At 37.3% G+C, this 19854-nt stretch overlaps 1 protein-coding gene across 1 annotated transcript in view; it reads left to right on the top strand.

Annotated features, from left to right (window-relative positions):
- The window catches only part of SEL1L2 (SEL1L2 adaptor subunit of SYVN1 ubiquitin ligase), a 127847-nt gene that overhangs the window by 7988 nt on the left and 100005 nt on the right, over positions 1 to 19854 (top strand). The window contains 1 exon segment of the mRNA XM_073236947.1: positions 13949 to 14004. Within this exon segment, the coding sequence (XP_073093048.1) occupies positions 13949 to 14004 (56 nt within the window).

Below are 19854 nucleotides of genomic sequence, written 5' to 3'. Positions count from 1 at the left end.
GTTTCTATTCTAAATTTACAGATGTTTTCAAAACCCTGAAGTATAGAGTTTAGTAATACCTGAATCCCCTAATGGGAATCAAGTTTTGTTTGGTTTTGCTTTTTCACTCCATATCACCTGTTTGTTATTCTAAATCTGTATGCTCCAAAGTGGAGACTGCTCTGAATATTTGCCTCATAACCATATTTAGTTGCCTCAGGCTGTTTCTGCATACTACCAAACAGCCAGATGAAAAATAAAAAATTAAATTATCCACAAATATTTTAAAATGTAGGATACATATGTTTGCTTCCAAAAAGAAAAAACAGCTAGGTGATTATTTATTTTTCAACCAGTTGTTTTGACAGTGTGATGATTACATAAGTTCCAACAGTGACATTTTATCAGTTTTTCTTTGATTTTTCTAATTTTACTGGCATCTGCAATTTATTTACTATAGCCATCTAATTTTATTTACATAGTTCATCAGTCACTGAGATATGGTAAGCAAGAAAACCTGGTTTGTTAAGACTTCTTTAAGTCTACTCCACAGACTTGGAGCCAGTGTTACAGTGCTGGGATTGAAGAGAATATTCCTGGATTAGAAAAATTGATGTACACCCTACAGCTGATCAAAGAGATTTTTTTTTTAATTCATCAGCTCTGGAAAACAAGTAGGAGTCCCCTTGATGAAAAATAAATTAAGAGTACCTAAAATACAAAATAAGAGATGGAAACATATTGAAAGAAGAAACTTCTGCCCAAAAATGTACAAAAGAGAATATAGCTAGAAAAAACATTCAAGTGGGTTCAGGAAAAAATGAAGGAGCCTGGGGGCAAAAAGAGAGGGTTGTTGATTTGAAACAACGGTACAAGCAGCCTACCAGTTCAGACCCCTGCCCCACTCACCACCACTACTACAACCATATGCAAAGAAGAGGCTAGCAATGAAAAGTTAGGTGACTGGGTTATTTGGACCAACCATCCCTCTGACAACAAATGGTACACAAAATATACAAACTATTTAACCACATCAAAAAATTGATAGTAAAGAATTACCAGACAAAAATATAAGGAATCGCTAGAATCCAGAGAAGCAAGCACAGAGCACCTGAGCAGGACCCAAACTTGCCTTACACTGGTCCCAGTCCTATACCTGTTCATCAAAGCAGCTTTTGCCCTGAGCCAGACAAAACTTGGACTTTGGTTTCAGTGGCCTCACAAAGCAAGGAGTATAGAATCTAATGCTCAAGACCTGTCCAAGATGAGGGGTTTAATAGAAGACCTATTAACAGCATTAATCTAGGATCATAAAGTGCTACACTCTTATAATAAGGGCACATGACGTAAATCCGCCACTTCAAGTCCAGGAATCTGCAGAGACTTGACACATAGCAGAACAGGGAGAAAAGGAAAAAGAAAAAATACATTTCTGAGAAGTTGTGTTCAAAGACTATCCTGGAGATTTTCAGTCCAGGTAGTCCCAGGCACCCTGAGCCTAGAACTAGATCCTGTACTTGTAGTGCCCCAGGTACCTGGCACTACAAGTTCATGTTCTCTCCTCAGGAAGGCTAGTTCATCATAGATTTCAAAGAACCCACTCAGATAAGGTTTCTGGCATGTAGTAAAAATAACAAGTACATAAGAAGACAAAGCATCATGAGGTAGGAGCATTTTGGATGTGCATTTGGGGCAGAGTTGTAGGGAACTACTTAAAATGGCTAGTGCCACTCAGAGAGCACCTAGTCCCGAAAGGCTAGCTCCTGTCTTGTCCTGATAAAATATCCTGCAACACTGCAAAGTTACTGGTGACAGTCTGAGATAATGTTAACGCAGTTACAGACAGGTTAGGAAGGAAAATCCAAGTCCAATATGACTACAATCAAGAATCACCAAACATTTAAGAAAAGCTAACAGCATGAAAGAAAAGCATCAGCTCCCAACACACAACAGAACAAGTAGAGCAAATGGCTAAAGACTTTAAAACATAAAAGGATTACTGCAAAGTGCATTTACAGAGGTTATTTTCTCTTTGAAACAAAAGTAGGCCTTAATGAAAGAAAAAAATGAGGTTATTTTTGGAAATGAAGTATACGATAGTAAAAAATGAAAACCTCAAGGCAAAATGAGAAAATTGACAGAGTTGAAGAGCAACCTGGAGGCTCAAAGATCAAACTGAGAAATTCTCTTAAGGTCACAATGCAAATAGATATATGACATGTATGAAATAAAGGTTAAAGGGCTTAGAGAATCCAGATCTGATCATGAAAAGCTGCAAATCCACATGATTTGGATTCCAAAAAAGAGAAAATAGAACTGAGAGGAAGAAATAGAGAAAGCAAAATTCCCCAGATTTGAAAAAAACTTAAGTTTTTAAATTAAGTTCCACTGAGTGCTGAGAAGTTTAAGACCCACTTAATGGTAAATTTTACTAATAATGGTAAAATTTTAGTATTTTGTGAATAATAAAATCCTACAAGCTTCTAAAGAGAAAAATACATTATTTACAAGGGGGAAAAGGACTATGTTAACTTCAAATTCACTAGCAACATTGGTTACAAAAAGACACTGGAGGGATATTTTTTAAGTATTGAGGTGATTTTGAATCTAGAATTATATAACCTGACAAACTATCAGACAAGTGTAATGGCAAAATAAGATGTTTTCAGACATGAATGGATTCTCAAAATTTATCACCCTCAAATCCCAGCTGAAACATGGATGAGAAAATATGCCCCAACAAAATAAAACACAAATTAAAGAGGAACACCAAAAATCAGTGGTAAGCAAAGAAACCTTTAAGACTGATGATAAATCTAAATAAATGTTCAATCTCAAATTCATTTTTAAAAATTCCCTTTCACAGTAATGATAGAAATTATAAAATAGCTAGGAATAAATTTAATAAAAGTGAAACAACATATATCAGTAATAAAAATAAATTTTTTCTAAAAAGCATGAAACAGAAAATCTGAATAAGGCTATACATCTGAAAGGATCTCAGTATTGCAAATATGCCAGGTCTTTATGAATTAACATGTAAATCCAATTCAATCCCAGTAAAAATATCAACACATTTTAAAAATGAATCTGACCACCTTATTCTAAAACTCATCTAGAAAAGAAATTATGCTGGAATCCCCAAGATTAGTTTTTAAAAGAGGAACATGAGACAGAGTGTGTGTATCTGCACAGAGAGGTTCTTGCTTAGCCAGATAGTAAAATGTACAACTGTAAATATGCAGTATTTAGGATATTGGCAGAAGAGTAGACAAGTGTAGATCAAGAAAACAGAATAGATTGCTTAAAAATAGACCAATGTACCAATGAAAATTTAGTCCTGAAAGAAAGGCTTTTAATGCCATGAGTAAAAAGATGGACTGTATGAATGCTTTTGTCAAATTGCCCATTCATTTGGGGAAAAAATGTCAGATTCCACTTCATACCAGTCACAAAAATTGATTCCAGATAAATAAAAAAACATAAATAGTGAAAGCAAAACTGTAAAAATAACTGAAGGAAATACAGGAGAGTATATATTCAGATTACTGGTAAGGAAAGCCTTCTTGAACAAGACACACAGAAAAATGGTATGTGAAGAAAATATTGATAGTTTTGACTGCATCAGAATGTAAAAACTCTGCTGCAAAGGAGAGCATAAACAGCAAAAAGTCTAAGAACAACTTGGAAAATTATTTCCAATATACTCACCAATTAAATAATACCCAGAATATGTAAAGACCTCATAAAGATATGTATTTTTTAAAAAGCTAGTAGAAAGATAGGCAAAATATTTCAAAGTTAGTCCCTTGGAGAGGAAATAAAAATGCCCCTGAATATGAAAAAATTGTTAACCTTGCCAATAATCATGCAAATGGAAATAAACAATAAATACCAGTTCTATCCCAATATGTTGGCAAAAATTGAAAAGTGTTTTTGTGTAGGAATTTTGTCAGTCATAGTTCTTGAGAACTTCTTACAAAAAATCTGGCATCTCAGGGTTGAAAAGAATCACCTCTACAATGGTTTTACATTTTGTTCAGGAAAGATTTATGTTCTAATATAACATGTGGAAGTATAAGAGCAGCTTTTTGGGGAATGCCAATCTGTCATTAATCTATTAAAATTTAAGTTGGGCATACTGTTTCTCAAGTGGGCAGATTCATTTCCTGTTGTCTACTCTAGCAAACCCTTATACACGTATCATAGGAAACATGTTCAAGGTTATTCTTTATACTATTTGTAATAGCAAAGTAATTGAAAACACCATAATTTTCTATCCATTAAATGATTAAATGTAAAACCATTGTAGAGGTGACTCTCTTCAACCCTGAGATGCCATATTTTTTGTGAGAAGTTCTCAAGAACTATGACTGACAGAATTTCTACACAAAAATATACACCAATTTCTTCACATCTAAACAGATGTTGAACGTTACCTCAAGTGCTTATAGTATCAACTTACTATACATTTCTAAGATCATATACATAATTTTCTACAGATACATTTTTATATATGTATAAAATATGCCAAAACACAAAAGCTTTAGGGATCTTCTATGTGGTTATTTTTTGTGTTGGTTAATTTTGTGGTACCAGGTAAAATACCTATTTGCAAACATCTGTCAGTTTTAATTCTCATTGCATAATTAATACTTTTAATCACCCCCGTTATACTGTAGCAATGTCAGGTAATGTTACATGATGCCATGGACATTTACATCATTGGAGGAAAAAGGACATGGTAAGCCTAAATGCCTTGCCCAAAATCAGTTAGTACACCCATTTACAAAGGGAACTAAGACAAGACTTGAAGACTAGTTTCTTCCTCATTTCTTTATCCTTAAAGAGAGATACACTGATAATGAAAGGACATAAGAGCTAAAAGCTTCAAGTTCTAAACCTGTTTTAAATCTAGTCCTTATAATACTCAAAACAAGTCATCTATATCAAGTTGCCAAAAGTAATTGTGTCAATTACCTCTCCTGGTTCAATCAATCACACATACATAAAAACATAAACTTAAAAACACCTTAAACCCAGTCAGCCTATATCCAAATGTGTAATGTTCTAATGGTGGATGGAAAGTCCATTAGTGCAGGTAGTGGGGAAGAAAAGAATAATAATGTCACACTCATGTGTCACCTTATTTTCAAAAAGCAGTATTACATGAAGACTAAAAATAATACTTCACGGATAGAAGTAATTAATTCAGAATTACTTCAGTGATGAAGCATAGCAACAGCAAAAAGTTTTTTTTTCTTTTGAACAGGAAAGCCACTGTCATTTTGTTAAAAAAAGAAAAGAGAGTTGTCTTTCTGGCTATATAATGTAATTTGACAACCCCAAACCTGAGATTTTTTAATTCTGAATTTTCACTGAGTAACTTAAAAAGCAATTCGGTTAACTTTTAGATACAGGAGCAGAATTACATGCTGTGTCATAATAAAGTATTTAATCAACGAACAATATTTTAATTGAGACACCATGCACCGTTCTGTGGGTGAATATGAAAAAGGAGAGGCGGGCCCTGCTCTTGGGGATTTTACAATCCATAGAATAAATTCTAACCTGTGATTGGTTGCTAACATGCACAATACAGAACACAAGGCCTGAAGAAGTTCCCAAGAGGCAGAGGTTATTTAAGGCTCAGATATCCAGGGAAACCTATTGGTAGAAGAGCAAATCTATTAGTCATTTTAACAAATATGTATTATGAATCTATTATAGGGCAGGACTGTGCCAGGCACCAGGCTCCAGTACTGAAACAGGACATCCTGGAAGGATGAATACATTTTGGATAATAGAAGAAAAAGACAAAATTCCAAATTCAAAGTATACAAATAAAGGGCATAGTATAAGAATGAGTAGAGTGTACATATGGGGTAGGAGGATACCACCAATTCAAGAAGCACAGAGTATAGTCAGAAACAAATTGGTTAAGAAAAATACAGTCAGACTACTGAGAACCTTACATTTCCAGGCAGAAGAAATTTAAAGAGACATTTCTAAGTACCTAGCCCATGTCAGGTAATTTCATATCCATGATCTCAATAACTCTCAGTACAACTCCCACTCCCACCCACAAGTGTACCCCCGCTACAAGACAAGAAGAATTTTCTTACTCAGTGGATAAGAACAGACTCAGATGTTTTATGGCTTTCTCAAGGTCACATAGCTTAAAAGTACTTGAGTCAAAATTGAGTAAGAATTTAATTAGTATCTTCTAACTCCAACTCCAGAGCTCAGTCTGCTATACCCCATCTGCTTTGTAAGTTTTCACTTGACATGGCAGCAAACAGCCATTTGAAGAACTTCAATAAGGAAGTGACTCCATACTCCTCATTAGTATGGACTTTTCATAAGCAATAATCTAATAAGGGAAGCAGAATAGATCTAAACAAGGCGCTGACATGGACTTAGAACTTGGAAGGCTATTTTAGGATCTAGGAGTCATGTCATAAAGTCCTGACTAGGTTAATAGCAATGATAATGGACCCCAAGTTACAACTCAAAGAAAAACAAAACAAAATTATGGTTGAGCATGGGGACGCTGGCATGGGATAAATAAAAAAATTATCTGTGATTTTGATCTTGGGAGATTGATGATCCCCTTGACAAGGACAGCAAATTAGAAAGGGAAGGGACATATGAGTAATAATGATTCAGATTGGGGACATTGGGACTAGGAAGTGATAGCAATATATCCAGGCCACCTTGCTGCCCAGTCAGTCATATTTCAGCCACTTCAGTACTGATTGGTGACAAATAAATGAGTAATTTAAGTGTTTCCACTCTTCATCAACAACCTAACTAGAAACTATCAATTGCAGAGTCCAGCCTTTCAACTAAAGCTGCTCAGTGTGTCTTCAGACTTAAAAGATATATTGCCCAATTTCTAAAAGACAAATCACATTTCACACTCACCATTAACGAAGGCACTATACTTTTTATGAATATAATTAACTAAATAATTAATGTATCCATTATAGATTTTAGTCCATATACCCAAGTGTACAAGAAATATAGCTTTCTTAATTTTGTAATAATAGAATTTAATTTAATAATGGAATATTAGTTTCTATCATAGTGGAAATCTGTTTGCTACCCCTCCAGGTTTTTCCTCTCTCCTAGTCCAGGGACTGTTTTCTCATTTTGGGAAGAGGGCACAGAAGGCCTTGCTATTAACTTGATGTTATATATCAGTTATTCTCCTATATCCATTCTATTGTCTAGGTGGTAAGTCCTTTCTTTTCCTGTAACAGCCGAGAAAAGACATTCCTTTCTTTCTGCCACATCATACTTTTTTCTGAAGCAATGAGCAACTCACTGGCTAAATGGGAAAAAGGACAGAGGGTACAAGAAAATATCAGGAAAAATCAGTTAGCATCGCCAAATACATTCTATATTTTCCCACTCATAATTCATGTTTCTCCCTAATTAGTTACCGTCTAATCAAGAATAATAAACATGACATTTGTTAAGCACTTTTTATGTGCTAGGCACTATACTAGGCACATTGCATGAACACTCCTTCAGGGTTGCTATTAAGCTCTTGCACACTATGTAGGTAATTGGTAGACTTCTGGAAAGAACACTCTCAGCAATACTGAGAGCTATTCAACCTCTGTTAAATTAAAACAAATAAAAATAAAGTGACTCTTCATTCACTGTTAGCCTAGTCCTTCAGTAACGTAAGTATTTATGGAAATTTTGCCATATTTGCACTTGAAAAAGGAAGTTGAGGAGAAAAGTGGGTTATTAAATACTTACCCTTTTCAAGATACTGACATAGACTTCCAAAAAAGTCTACCAAATTACTGTTAATATAACTGTCAATCTATTACCAAATATGTAATATATAAATACATCAAAATTATTTATTGCTCAATTAGTTACCACAATATACTAACATTTTCATTATTTACTACAGTCCTTTCATTGTAAATCTCAATTTCCTTTATATCTGTATTTAGAGACTTTGATAATGTCCACATTTAATCTAATTATGTAGAAATAACTATTGTAAATTATTCTTGTTGAGGGTAGAATGGAGTAGCTCCCTTGTACACATGCAATTCTTGCTGTATAGATGTTACAATTTTTGTATAATTGAGATGGGTCTCTTGGGGACTAAGCTGCTGTTATATTTACAAGATGGAGTCTTCTGTGAGATACAATAGTAAGTCACTCCAATCCTGTCAGGGATCCAGGGAAGAGAAGACTGTGTTCCTCAGAATGGGAAGGCCTTAGGTGAGTGACAGAGTTAGAAGTTGTATTCATGCCCTTGATAACAAAAATAACCAGTTGTTAAGGAGAATATCCCCTACGGAGTGGAAAGCAAAATGACACTTGTCCCAGGTAGGTGGGAAAGATTCTTGTGAAATTCCTCCAGACAGGCAAAGGAGAATGCAGTTGAAATATCACAGAACCAGAGATCTGTCAGCATATACTGGACTGTGTCTTTGCCTTTTATACTTTGTTTTTCTTTGGGATTATTAACTCTATTTTGAAAATGCCTGTCTGTTATAGATGTGTTAAGAGTAATCAAGGAAAGGAGTTTGATGGGAAAGGTGGGTGCAGCAATTGTCAGTAAGAAAAAGCCAAAGAGAAGGTAAAACTCAGTAGGAGATGTTCTTGCGGTGTTTACACCATGTGTGTCTTAATTTTATTTCAACAAGGGAAGTGATGCTAGTATCTCTTGCTTTTAAGAGACAGGCCTTTGGGAAAGGAGAAAGAGAACTGACATTTATTTAGCTGTCATGTATTTATTAATAAAACACCAAATACTATACTTTAATTCTATTCTGTCTTCATATTTACTCCAAGAGATAGGTACAGAATTGCTCTTCCCACTTAAGAGAAAATTGAGGCTCAAAGAGGTTAAGTAACTTATCCAAGGTCACATGGCTAAGTAAAGACATAAGAAATGTTAGTCCTGAACATCATTTTTATGATGTCCACAGCTAAGTATCTCACAAACCAAACTAACAAATGACCTAAAATCATGTTTGTTTTTTACTGGAAATTTTAATAGATAATTTTAGTCCGTTCAATAGGATTTGTTAAAATTAAAGAAAGTGAAGAAGAAAACTTTCAAAATAGTAATCCAAATAGTAACTAGTGAAATGGAGGTTATTTGAATTTGAAAAATAGCTATGAATGTAGAGTCAATATTGATTGCAGAAGAAACTGGAAGCCTTTATTCAATAAGCAACAGCGGTTATGAGTTTTTAAGCAGATGTGTGCCTACCTGGAAACAGTACTCTGGGAAGATTATTCAGAGGGTAGATGTAAGTTAGATTAAAACTAAAAGAATCATGATTGAATCTGTTAGAAGCTGTTGTAAGAATGCAGGCAGATTGAAATAAGCCAGGCGGAGAAAGACAAGTACCAAATGATTTTTAAAAAAAAAAGAATGCAGGCAGAAATGATGAGGGTCTGATACATGTTCTGCTTCCCACAAGAAACTGAATACTCACCCTCACAAAATCCCTTTAGCAGAATTCTTTCTGGACCCTTGTAGGTGCAAACCCTGACTCTTCTTTCTCCTGCATTTTTCTAGTTGTCTACCCATTTCTGATAACTTAGATTCGTCTAAACACTTCTATTCCCAGCCTGACCTGCTCCCATTATTTTAGTCCTAGGTTTTGAAACTGTCTTGTTGCTACCTTCTTTGTCTCTCATCACTTGTCTCACCTCTGCTGGCTTGAATTCTTTCTCTGGATTCTCCTGTGACATATGTTTTTCTGCTCCCAGTCATTACAGTTTGATTCCCTGGCTGTATACTGAAGTCGCTGGAATTGGCATATTATCCTTTCCTAGTTCCTGACCTCTTCCACTCACCATCTGTCTACTCTAAAATCCTTGCTAACCCAGCTCAATCCTTAGATCATGCCAGAGAAAGGAGGTGATGATTGAGTATCAAGGATATACAAGTATTATCAGATATAGAAAGCAAAGAGGAGCTCTAGAGTATGTATTTGAAAGGAAGGATATCTAGTATTGTGTCACAGGAGCCAGGGTGCTGCATAGAGTCTAAAAGAAAGGTTAGAAAGGAACCAGTAGTTTATATTTGTTTATACCATTAATATATCTAATGGTCAAAGCAAATGAATGATGAAGTCCAAAGTGAGGCATGAAGCACCATTTTAGAGAACCAAGACAGGAGAATCAATAAAATATTTCAGTTTAGTTTCATTTATACATGTTGTTTGAACAAAGAAACAGACTTTATTTGCCAATAACTCCCTGGGCAGATTCCCCAATAAACTACAGAGGTGTTTTTTTTTTTTTCACAACCTCAGTCAGTTAAGGAATAGTCACAGTAATTGGTATCCTAATGTTCAATTCAAAGGAAGAGGAACCATTTCCTGGAAAGAAAGGAAGTGAGCCACACTGGGAAAATGAACGGTAAATCAGGAGTTAATGTATATCAAGCTGTTCATGAGAAAGTAGATCTGAAAAGAACATTATTTTTGAGCCAGTATTTTCTTCTAATCCTTTCCTCAGTGCTATGAGTATATTATATGTGATTTATTTTGGCATTATTTATTGGTCTACTGTAGCTTCCAAGAATTCAGAATTCTATTCAAGGAGTCCTAGCAGGCTGAAGAAACAGACTTATTTCAGTTATCAATTGCAGCATAACAAACAACCCAAAACTTAGTGGTTTGAAATAATAAAGATTTATTATTTCTCATAATTCTGTGTGGGTTACTAGATGGTTTTTCTTCTGGTCTCACCAAGGCTCATACAGCTCCACTCAGCTTGTGGTCAGCTAAGACAGCAGGGCTTCTCTCTCCACATGGTCTGTTACCCCTGGCTTCTTCAGGGCATGGTGATCTCAGGGCATTTTCCCGAGAAGGTAAAAGAGACTAAAAGGCCTAAGGAATAACCATGGAAATTGAATAATGTCATCTGCCACATTTCTGTTGGTCAAAGCAAGTTACAAGGGCAGCCCATTCAGAGTGAAAAAAATAGTCTTTATCTCTTGCTGGGAAGATTGGGCCAAGTCACACTATAAAAGGGTATGAACAAGGGTAGTGTTTCATTGGGGGCCATTATTGTAAAAATCTTCAAAAGTCTACCTTCAGGCCTCAGTAATTCACATCTTTTCAATGAGATTCTCCCTCTTCAATGATTGCCTAAGTCTCATCTTATCACAGCTTCTGGCTCCAAATCCATGACTTCATAATCTGCATTAGGTCAAGATGTCAGTAAGTCTCCTTGGGTACAGTTTTTAGAATCACACATCTGTGAACTAAAATGACAGGTTATTCCCCTATTCTCTTACATACCCACTGCACACCAGAGAGATAGAAAAACCACACTACACTAAACACTGCTGTCAACAAAGGGGAAGAGGAGATGTATAAATCACTGGTCTGTGGCAATTTTGAAATCCAGCCAGGTGCATGTTGGCAGGTTCCTCCACTCCAGAGGTAAGCAGTATTCCTTAATTAGGGCCCAGTTCTTCTGTCGGAGTAATTCCCTCATCTTTTGTTCTTCTTCACTCTTGCAACCATCTCAGGGCTCCTGGCTCTGCCCTCTAAAAGCAGTTTTCATGTAGAGGGAAGCAATGAAATAGTGAGACAGGTCTTCTGCAATCACCAATGTTTCTCAGTTGATAATAAAAAGACCTACTAGAAACCATTGTGTGAAGTACTATTTAGCAGAATTTTTTCCCCAGTAGCCAATCAAAACTTAATTTTCTTTAAGTGAAAGCCTATAAGCCTGAAATTTAGGAAAGAAACACTGTTTTCTTTTTTTATTATGCATCTTCTGCTGGAAATATTGACCAACTACCTTTATCTTCTTTTTATGCTTTAAGCTATTAGTTTCTTCCTTCAGTTATGCTCTTACACATCCTTCCATTGCATTAATTCTCTCATCTATACACATCCTACCTTTGATAACTGCTTTTAGCCCTGTAATTTTTATGTTAATATTTGGCCACTGACTGTGATTTTCTGGTTCAGTGTATAATGCAAACTTTATTCCATTTAAAATCCATGTCTGTCTCCTCTTGCTCTAATACACATGACACTTCATACTTCTTATTCTGTGTCTGTATGTTCTGTGCATATTAATTTTATTCTGTGTACTTTGGGGAATATAATAATGGGAATCCAGTTTACTTTTTCTAGTTGAGGTAATGCAGTTTAAAAATTACTAGACATTTACAGTGACTATAATATCATTACATTGTCTGATTTCTAATACACAAATATAATTAGGCTAAGTAATTTGTTTTGAAGTAAATGCCTTAGTTGAGAGGAAGTCATATTATAGGCAAAGCATTAATAAATTCTAAGAACACATTAAGTCTCTAATAATGTTTATTTGCCATAGGTCTTTTAAAATACTAATTTATGAGTATTATTATCTTGGAGGGATCTGAAATCCTTTAAAGAAGTAGGCCTCATAATAATTATATATATATATATACATTTTTATAAATAACACTTATATTAAATAATAAGTATATAAATTAAAATAAATAACATTTATTAAACACTTCATATGTCTTAAGTACTGTGCCAAATACCTTACATGGATTATTTCATTTGATTATCATGACAAATTAATGAAATGGTTACAAAATCAGGACTAGAACACAACGGCCCTGTTAGACTCAAAGGTCACATGGTAAACCATGACACTATGTTGCCTCTGAAAATGAGTATCCATGGCCCCAAAGAAATCACTTGGCAAACTTGAGATAGTTTAATTTGTAATAACATTCTTATCCTAGCATAATCTATTTTGCATCCTGAACCCCAAGAGCCAATCCCAATGTATATGTAATTATATGAAACATATGTATAATCTTTTAACATTTTTCATATGCTTTATATAATACATTTGTTACCATGCATTTATTGAATTTTTGCTTAGAATTTGCCAATTGTTCCCATAATTTGACAGAAGACTAAATATCAACCTGGGATCACTTTCTATAAGTCTGGCTTACAAAGTAAACAGGACATGGAATTGTGAGGCCAAGTACTAAAGTTCATCAGTGAGAGATAGAGTAAAATATATCTAAATCAATAAATACAATATGAGAGAGAACATTGAAAATTCATAGCCTACTCTTAAAATACAAGCTCATGGCTTTTAGAAATGTGAAATTTTGACTACCCCATATTTGTCTGAGTCAAATTCTTTAGTCTACAAAATGTGAACATATCTCACACATGCATGTTTTACTTCAGGATATTTGTAGGGTGATTGTTACTGTGTGTCAAATAATTTTTCAGTAATTGACAATCCTAGTAATGTAGTTGATGTGCCATGATATCAGGTTTTCAAAGACTTATTTTTTTTTAATGTAAGTTAAGAAATTTTGAATACTATGCCAAAATGAAATATATCAATGATTACACATGTATTCTTATATGGTACATATATCCTATTATTTATAAAAAGATTCATTAAAAATTGCTGATGAAAATTTTTTTCTCAAATTCAAATCCTGGTTTAATTACACTAGTCTATATTTCTCAGACATTTATATCATTCAACTATATTAATCTTTAGTTTCTTCCTGACAAATGGATGAATCTATAAAAATAGAAAAGATTGTATCCCTTCTTCTATGTTTTAATATTCTCTATTAATGGATGGCATTTATTTTTATAGATACCTTTTAATTAAATCCTAGCTCAGAAACTTTTCCACTATTGTAATTAGCTCTATTATTTGTAGAACTCATTCATGTTAACTCAATTTCAGAATGACTGATTAAAGTACTTAGATTATTTCTGGTGTCATGTTACATCTTTAAAATTACCAGTAGAGTGTTATTTTGTAATATGTCAGTAGTAACTTTAAATTGTAAATTATTTTCAACTATTATTCTTAGAGTTCTAAAAGTTATCTAGAAAGTTTTTAACAAGAAATTATATTCAGTGACATTTAAGAAAAATTTTCAAATTTTATAAAAATGTTCTGTGTATTACAGATATTGAAGCAGAAAAACATAATAAAAAGCAAAAGGAAAGAAATGTCACTACACAGGTAAATATTTTGCTAAGTTATTATATTTTTCCAATACAAAATTTAGGCTATAGGCACTTAGTAATATTTATTCAGCATGCTCAGAATTTCTTAACTATTTACTACTTCATGCTTTGTTATTTTTCATTCTCAATATATTTTCTTCATTAATCCAACAAATATTTACTCATTCTACTATGAGAAGATAAGACTCTTACCAGACCCAAACCTTCTCATGAGCCACGGCCTCTCTAGGGTACTTAAAACAAAAAGGACAGAGACCAGTCTGGCTTATAGAATCACAGATGCTCATTAAAGTTTATTCACCTCATGATGTCTTCTGACATCCTGGAAATAGAGGATTCAATGTTCGTAGTCTATTCTCAACCCAGCAACTAACATAATCCTGTAACTATAAGTCATTTCAAGTCACTCCTTTATTTGAAACCCTTTACTGGCTTCCCATCTCACACCGAGTAAAACCAATGTCTTGCCTGTTGGGCTCTATGGTCTGGCTCCACTGGATTTTTCTCTGAGATCATCTCCTGCTATTATCTCCCTCTCACACAACACTGAACACACTGGTCTCTGTGCTGGTCCTCAGAAACCTCAGGAATGCACCCACCTTTCTGTTCTTTATTCCTGAAACATCCTTGAACCTAGATACCAATGAGGCTACCTTTCCTCATCTCCTAGGTTTTTGCTCAAACGTCCTCTCTTTGGAGGGTCCTTCCCTGGACATTCTGTAAATGGGCAAAATCATTCTATCTAAAATTGCAAACCCTATCTCACCTTCTATCTCCCTCCCTGCCTGTTTTTCCTCTCAGAAGGATCACTATGTGACAGACCATATTTTGTTGTGTTTGTGGTCACTCTCCCTCCTCTAGAATATAAACTCCATGACAGTAGAGAGTTCTGTTTTTTTCTGTTTTGTTCCCTGCTGTTATCCCAGCAACTAAAACTGTGCCTGACGCAGGCACTAAATAAATGTTTGCTGAATTAATGAATAATCTTCAATCCAGATTAAATAAATACATTTTGAAAATCTGTTCATATAAATTAAAAACTCCTTTCTATATGGCAACATTTTCTAAACCTCTCCCAATTTAGCTCCTCCCCAGTACCATAACTACCACATGCCATAATTAGCTGCATGGTTATTTTCAGCAGAAATAGAAATGACCTTGGCATAAACCTTGTAGTTTGTCCTTGGGTAGGTAGATATTGAAGAAACATCCGTTTAGTCAGATCATTGTGCTTTCCCTGTGGGCTCTTGATATCTTGTGATATGCAGTGCCTGCCCAGTAGTATATGAAAGCTCCTAACTGCTTGGGATCAAGGACACTGCTCAGGCTCTAAGTGCTCTCCCCAATGCCCAGCATTAGTACATGAAGCCTGTATAGTAAATATGGGAAAGGACCCCAGCTCTATCCATATATAGCCAAGCAAAAAAGAAAACTGTTCACTGTACTAAGAGATCTGAGACTATTGGAAAACAAAAGCATTATTTTCATGTCAAAGATGGGAAAACATGTTGTTTGTAGACTGTTTATCTCACCCAGTTCCACTGGAGGGTCTGCATTTTTAACCTTCCTTTGGTACCCACTTCATAGAACGCAAGACTGCAAAAGCAGTGAAAGACCAAAGACTATAAATGGCTTTTCTGCAAGGTGCCCTCTCATCCATGCTGCACTACAGCCAGAGTAAAGGGACCACAGCTTACTAAACTTGTCATATTGTTTCATGACTCCTTTGCAATAAATAGGATTTTATCTGGCTGAAAACATCTGCCTCCCAACTCTACCCCTATTTTAGATCTGGTAAATTCTGGTTATCTTTCATAATAATTACTATTTTCATAACAATGTTTTTAAACACCCACCTAGGTATAGCTGCTCATTCCCTAGCTTTTCTCTTTCTGTCTTTACAACTATACAATTCACAAAACAGTATCATCTACTCCTCCATCTCCCAGCTTTCTAAAACACACACACACACAGTTAAAAAAAGATTTAAAGACACTTTGTCTTATGTTAAGGATCAATATTGTCAGGATTTGTGTGTATTATTCCCTTGCATATTAAAGAATGATCATGATCACACAGGTGGTAAACTGCCAGTTACCTAATGTACTACCAGCGAGTAACTGAGGCTCATTAAGGAAGCAATTCAGGTGTTTGTCCAGGGTGCCATATGACAACCACCCAACCAAAAGCAACAGTGAAAACTCTGAAAACTTGCAAAGGTAACCCAGCTCTCAACATCCAGCAGTTTCACCAGAGTTTCCAGAGGATTCTGTTTCATTCCTAACCTAAACACACATTCCTCTTGTTTTTGAGAGTAACATCTTATTTCAGTGGATAGATTTTTTTTACACATATTGGTACTGAAAGGAAAGGAGCGACACATAGCAGCAATTCACCGGAGAGTTCCGCTTTATTAGGGAAAGGTGCTGGGTTATATAGGAGGGGGCATGAATTGATTGAGGTGTCACTTCTACGGGGCTGGTGGCTGTTGGCTACGTGCTGGGATTGGGAGGGGGGCGAGAGGTGATTGGGCTTCAGGTGGCGCCGGCGGGAACTGAGGACCCCGAAGAGAAGCCGGAAGTTTGCCATCTTACTGGTGGGGACCCTTCATTCCCCCCTTTCTCCTTTATGGGTTTGTGGACGTTGCTTTCTCTCTGGCTGCTTCCTGCTGAACAGGGGCGGAGAAGGGAGTGAGGGCTTGAGGATTGGGAGGAAAGGGTTGATAGAACTCCCCGCAGTAAGGACGAGTAGATGTGGACTTCTTCAGGTTTGGAAATCAATGAAGGTTCCCTGTAACCATAGGTTGGCCAAGAGGATATGGGTGTCAGGAGCCAGGCGTCTGCGGCTATTGTTTCCAGGAACAGTTTCCAGTGGAGAGAGGGGTCCATCTCAGCGTGTGGTGAGGAGGTCATGTGAGGGTGAGGGATCTTCTGTGGCCAGAAGCTGGTAGTTCCTGAGTAAAAGCTGGTTGAAAGCTTGATTAGAGATTTTTCCGATTTGGGATTTGATGAACTTTATTATACAGGGTAAGAAGAGACAGGCGAGAAGAATGACTATTATGGGGCCTGCAATGGGCCAGAGCCAGGTGAGGAGGGGGTTTGTTAGTATTGACGAGAATGAGTTGGAATTGGAAGCAGAGTGGAGACTGGAGGCAAGGTCGGTGAGTTTGGTAATGTCAGTTTCTACAATGCCAGATTCGTTGATGTAATAGCAGCACTCTTCTCAGAGGAAGACGCAGGTGCCGCCCTTCTCGGCTGTAAGCAGATCTAGGGCCCGCCGGTTTTGAAGGGTGACTTTAGCTAGCGAAGTGACCTGTCTTTGGAGAGAGGCTAGAGAATCGGCAGTGGATGTCAGGGCTCCCTCAAGTTTGGCGTTGAGATCTCTAACTGCCCATAGAGAGTGACCCAAGGCTTCTCCCGAAAACCCTGCCCCAATGGCTGAGGTGATCAAAGAGCTACTGACCATGATGAGAAGGAAAGCAGCTCTTTTTGTGCGCGAGGGCAAGGGATGTTGGAGCTCAAGGAATTCTGCCATGCTATAAAGTGTTAACTGTGGGATTAGGGTGACGAGAATGCAGGGTGTATCGGAGTTGAGAGGCAGTGAGTTGAAAAGACTGCTATTACACTAAAAGAAGTGTCCCGGTTGCGTGAAAGTCTTAGAGCCAGAGGTAGGGGTGTAGATAGAGAGGCAGTGAAGTGCGCTGGAAGGGGGTGGAGTTGGGCTTACACAGTGGTGGATGGTGAGATTATCTGCGTATTCTGGTTCCCATAGGGGTATGTCTGCCAGGGGGCAGAGGGGTTGTTTTTCTGCATGGAAGGAGTAGTTGGAAATATTAAGGGGCATGGCGGCCAGCAGTGGGCGCTGTAGTGATGCGCAAAAGAAACAATTGGCTGTGTTAAGGGTGTGGTTGAGAAAGATGGTGGTGTCCTGAATGAGCTGTAATGAAGAGTAGGAGAAATGGGAAGAGGGGTGGGGATAAGAAGATGAAGAGGCACTATCAAGAGTTTGGATAATGACTTTTTCGGAATGTCTGCTATCTGATGCAACTTGAGAGATCTGGGAATGAGAGGGAACATACTTTCGAGAGATATGAAGGGTACTGTGGGGGGTCAAGGACCCCCCGTAGTAAACTGAGGCTGTGACTCTGGCAGCCCATCGAGAGTCCCAGGAATCTGGGATTGATAAGGAGAATGAGCCATTGGGATATTTCATGAAACGGTTGGAGGAGTAATACTGTGGGTACTGGAAGTTACTTATGTAGTGAATGGTGCAAGACTAGTAGGGACATCTCCTGTAGATATCTGGCCATCGCCTGCAATAGGCTTGTTTTTGGTCATAGAGGAAGCAGAGGTAGGGAGAATAAGGGTAGCTGCTAGTGAACACTTCAGTGGAGGGAGGAAAGTGGAGGTATAAAGGCTCAGAGCAGCTTTTCAGAGGGAAGTCTGGTGTGGCAATGAGGGCAGTAACTTTTGTTTGATGCTGTGTGTAAGTCTGTCTGACTTTGAATCGCCATACAAAGGAGGCTGGGGTGGTGGGGAAGACAATAGGAATGAGGAAAAAAAACGAGAGAGCAGTAAAGGAGGAAAAAGTCATGATTCGGGTATGGATGGCAAAGGGGGTGAACGGGATTTTGGAGGAAAGAGGACAGTAAGGTCAGGAGTCTGGAGGGAGGGAGAGTTTATAAACTTTTGTAGGTTAAGAGATCTTTTAGGTGATGTGGGGACAGAATGGTAAGGGGCGCCCTGAATGTCAGTTTATGAGCTGCCTTCTGCAAGAGCTGCCCAGCGGCTAATGCCCGTAGGCAGGGGGCCCATCTCCGAACTGTGGGGTCTAATTGCTTGGAGAGATAAGCTACTGGGGCAAAGGATGGGCCATAATATTGGCCTAGGACTCCTAGAGCTTGACTGGACCTCTCATGAATATATAATGAGAAGGGCTTCGACAAACCAGGAAGATGGAGAGCTGGGGCTTCCACAAGGGCTTGACAGAGCTTAATGAAGGAGTGTTGGGGTGAGGAGGATAATGGTTTTTTAGGGGGGGCTCTTGCTGAGGTCGTATAGGGGTTTTGCCAACAGGGAGCAGGGAGAAGTTAGGGATTTACGGTCTAAAATATCTAGCCAGGCTTAGAAAGGAAAGGATTTCTGTCTTGGTTTTGGGAATGGGCAGGTCAGAGAGGAGCCATTTTCTGTCTAAGGTAATGGACTTTCTTTGTTGAGATAGAAGGAATCTGAGGTAAGTGACAGGAGGGGAAGAGATTTGAGCTGTGATGGGGGATACTCGGTAACTTCTGGACGCTAGAAGGTTAAGTAGGGAGGCAATGTCAAGTTGAGACTGTTCTTACGAGAGACTGCAGAGTAGAAGATTGTCCATGTATTATAATAAGGTGGACTTGGAGTGATCATGATGAAACTGTTTGAGGTCTTGAGCTAGGACCTGTCTAAAAATATGGGGACTATCTCAGAAGCTTTGTGGCAAAACTGTCCAAGTGAGTTGTTTAGAATGTCTTGTGTATGGGTCCGTCCAGGTGAAGATGAAAAAATCTTGGGAGCAGGGGTCTAGAGGGACAGAAAAATGGGTCTTTGAGATCTAGGACTGAGAAGTGGAATGCTGAGGCTGTATGGATTTGGAACTAAGGGATGGATAGGGACAATGGCTATGTTGATGAGGCGAAGGTCTTGGACAAGGCAGCAAGATCCGTTGGTTTTTTTAACAGCTAATATGGGGGTACTAAATGGGGAGTGAGTGGGTCTGCTTGAATGATGTATTGGAGGCCTATGAGGGCTGAAGTGGTTAGGGGGTATTGGGCCTGACAGATATACTGAGAGGGGTCACATAATTTGATAGA

The sequence above is a fragment of the Manis javanica genome, chromosome 5 (genome assembly GCF_040802235.1).
Source record: "Manis javanica isolate MJ-LG chromosome 5, MJ_LKY, whole genome shotgun sequence".
NCBI lineage: Eukaryota > Metazoa > Chordata > Mammalia > Pholidota > Manidae > Manis > Manis javanica.
This window is presented reverse-complemented; position numbering and strand designations above follow the sequence as displayed.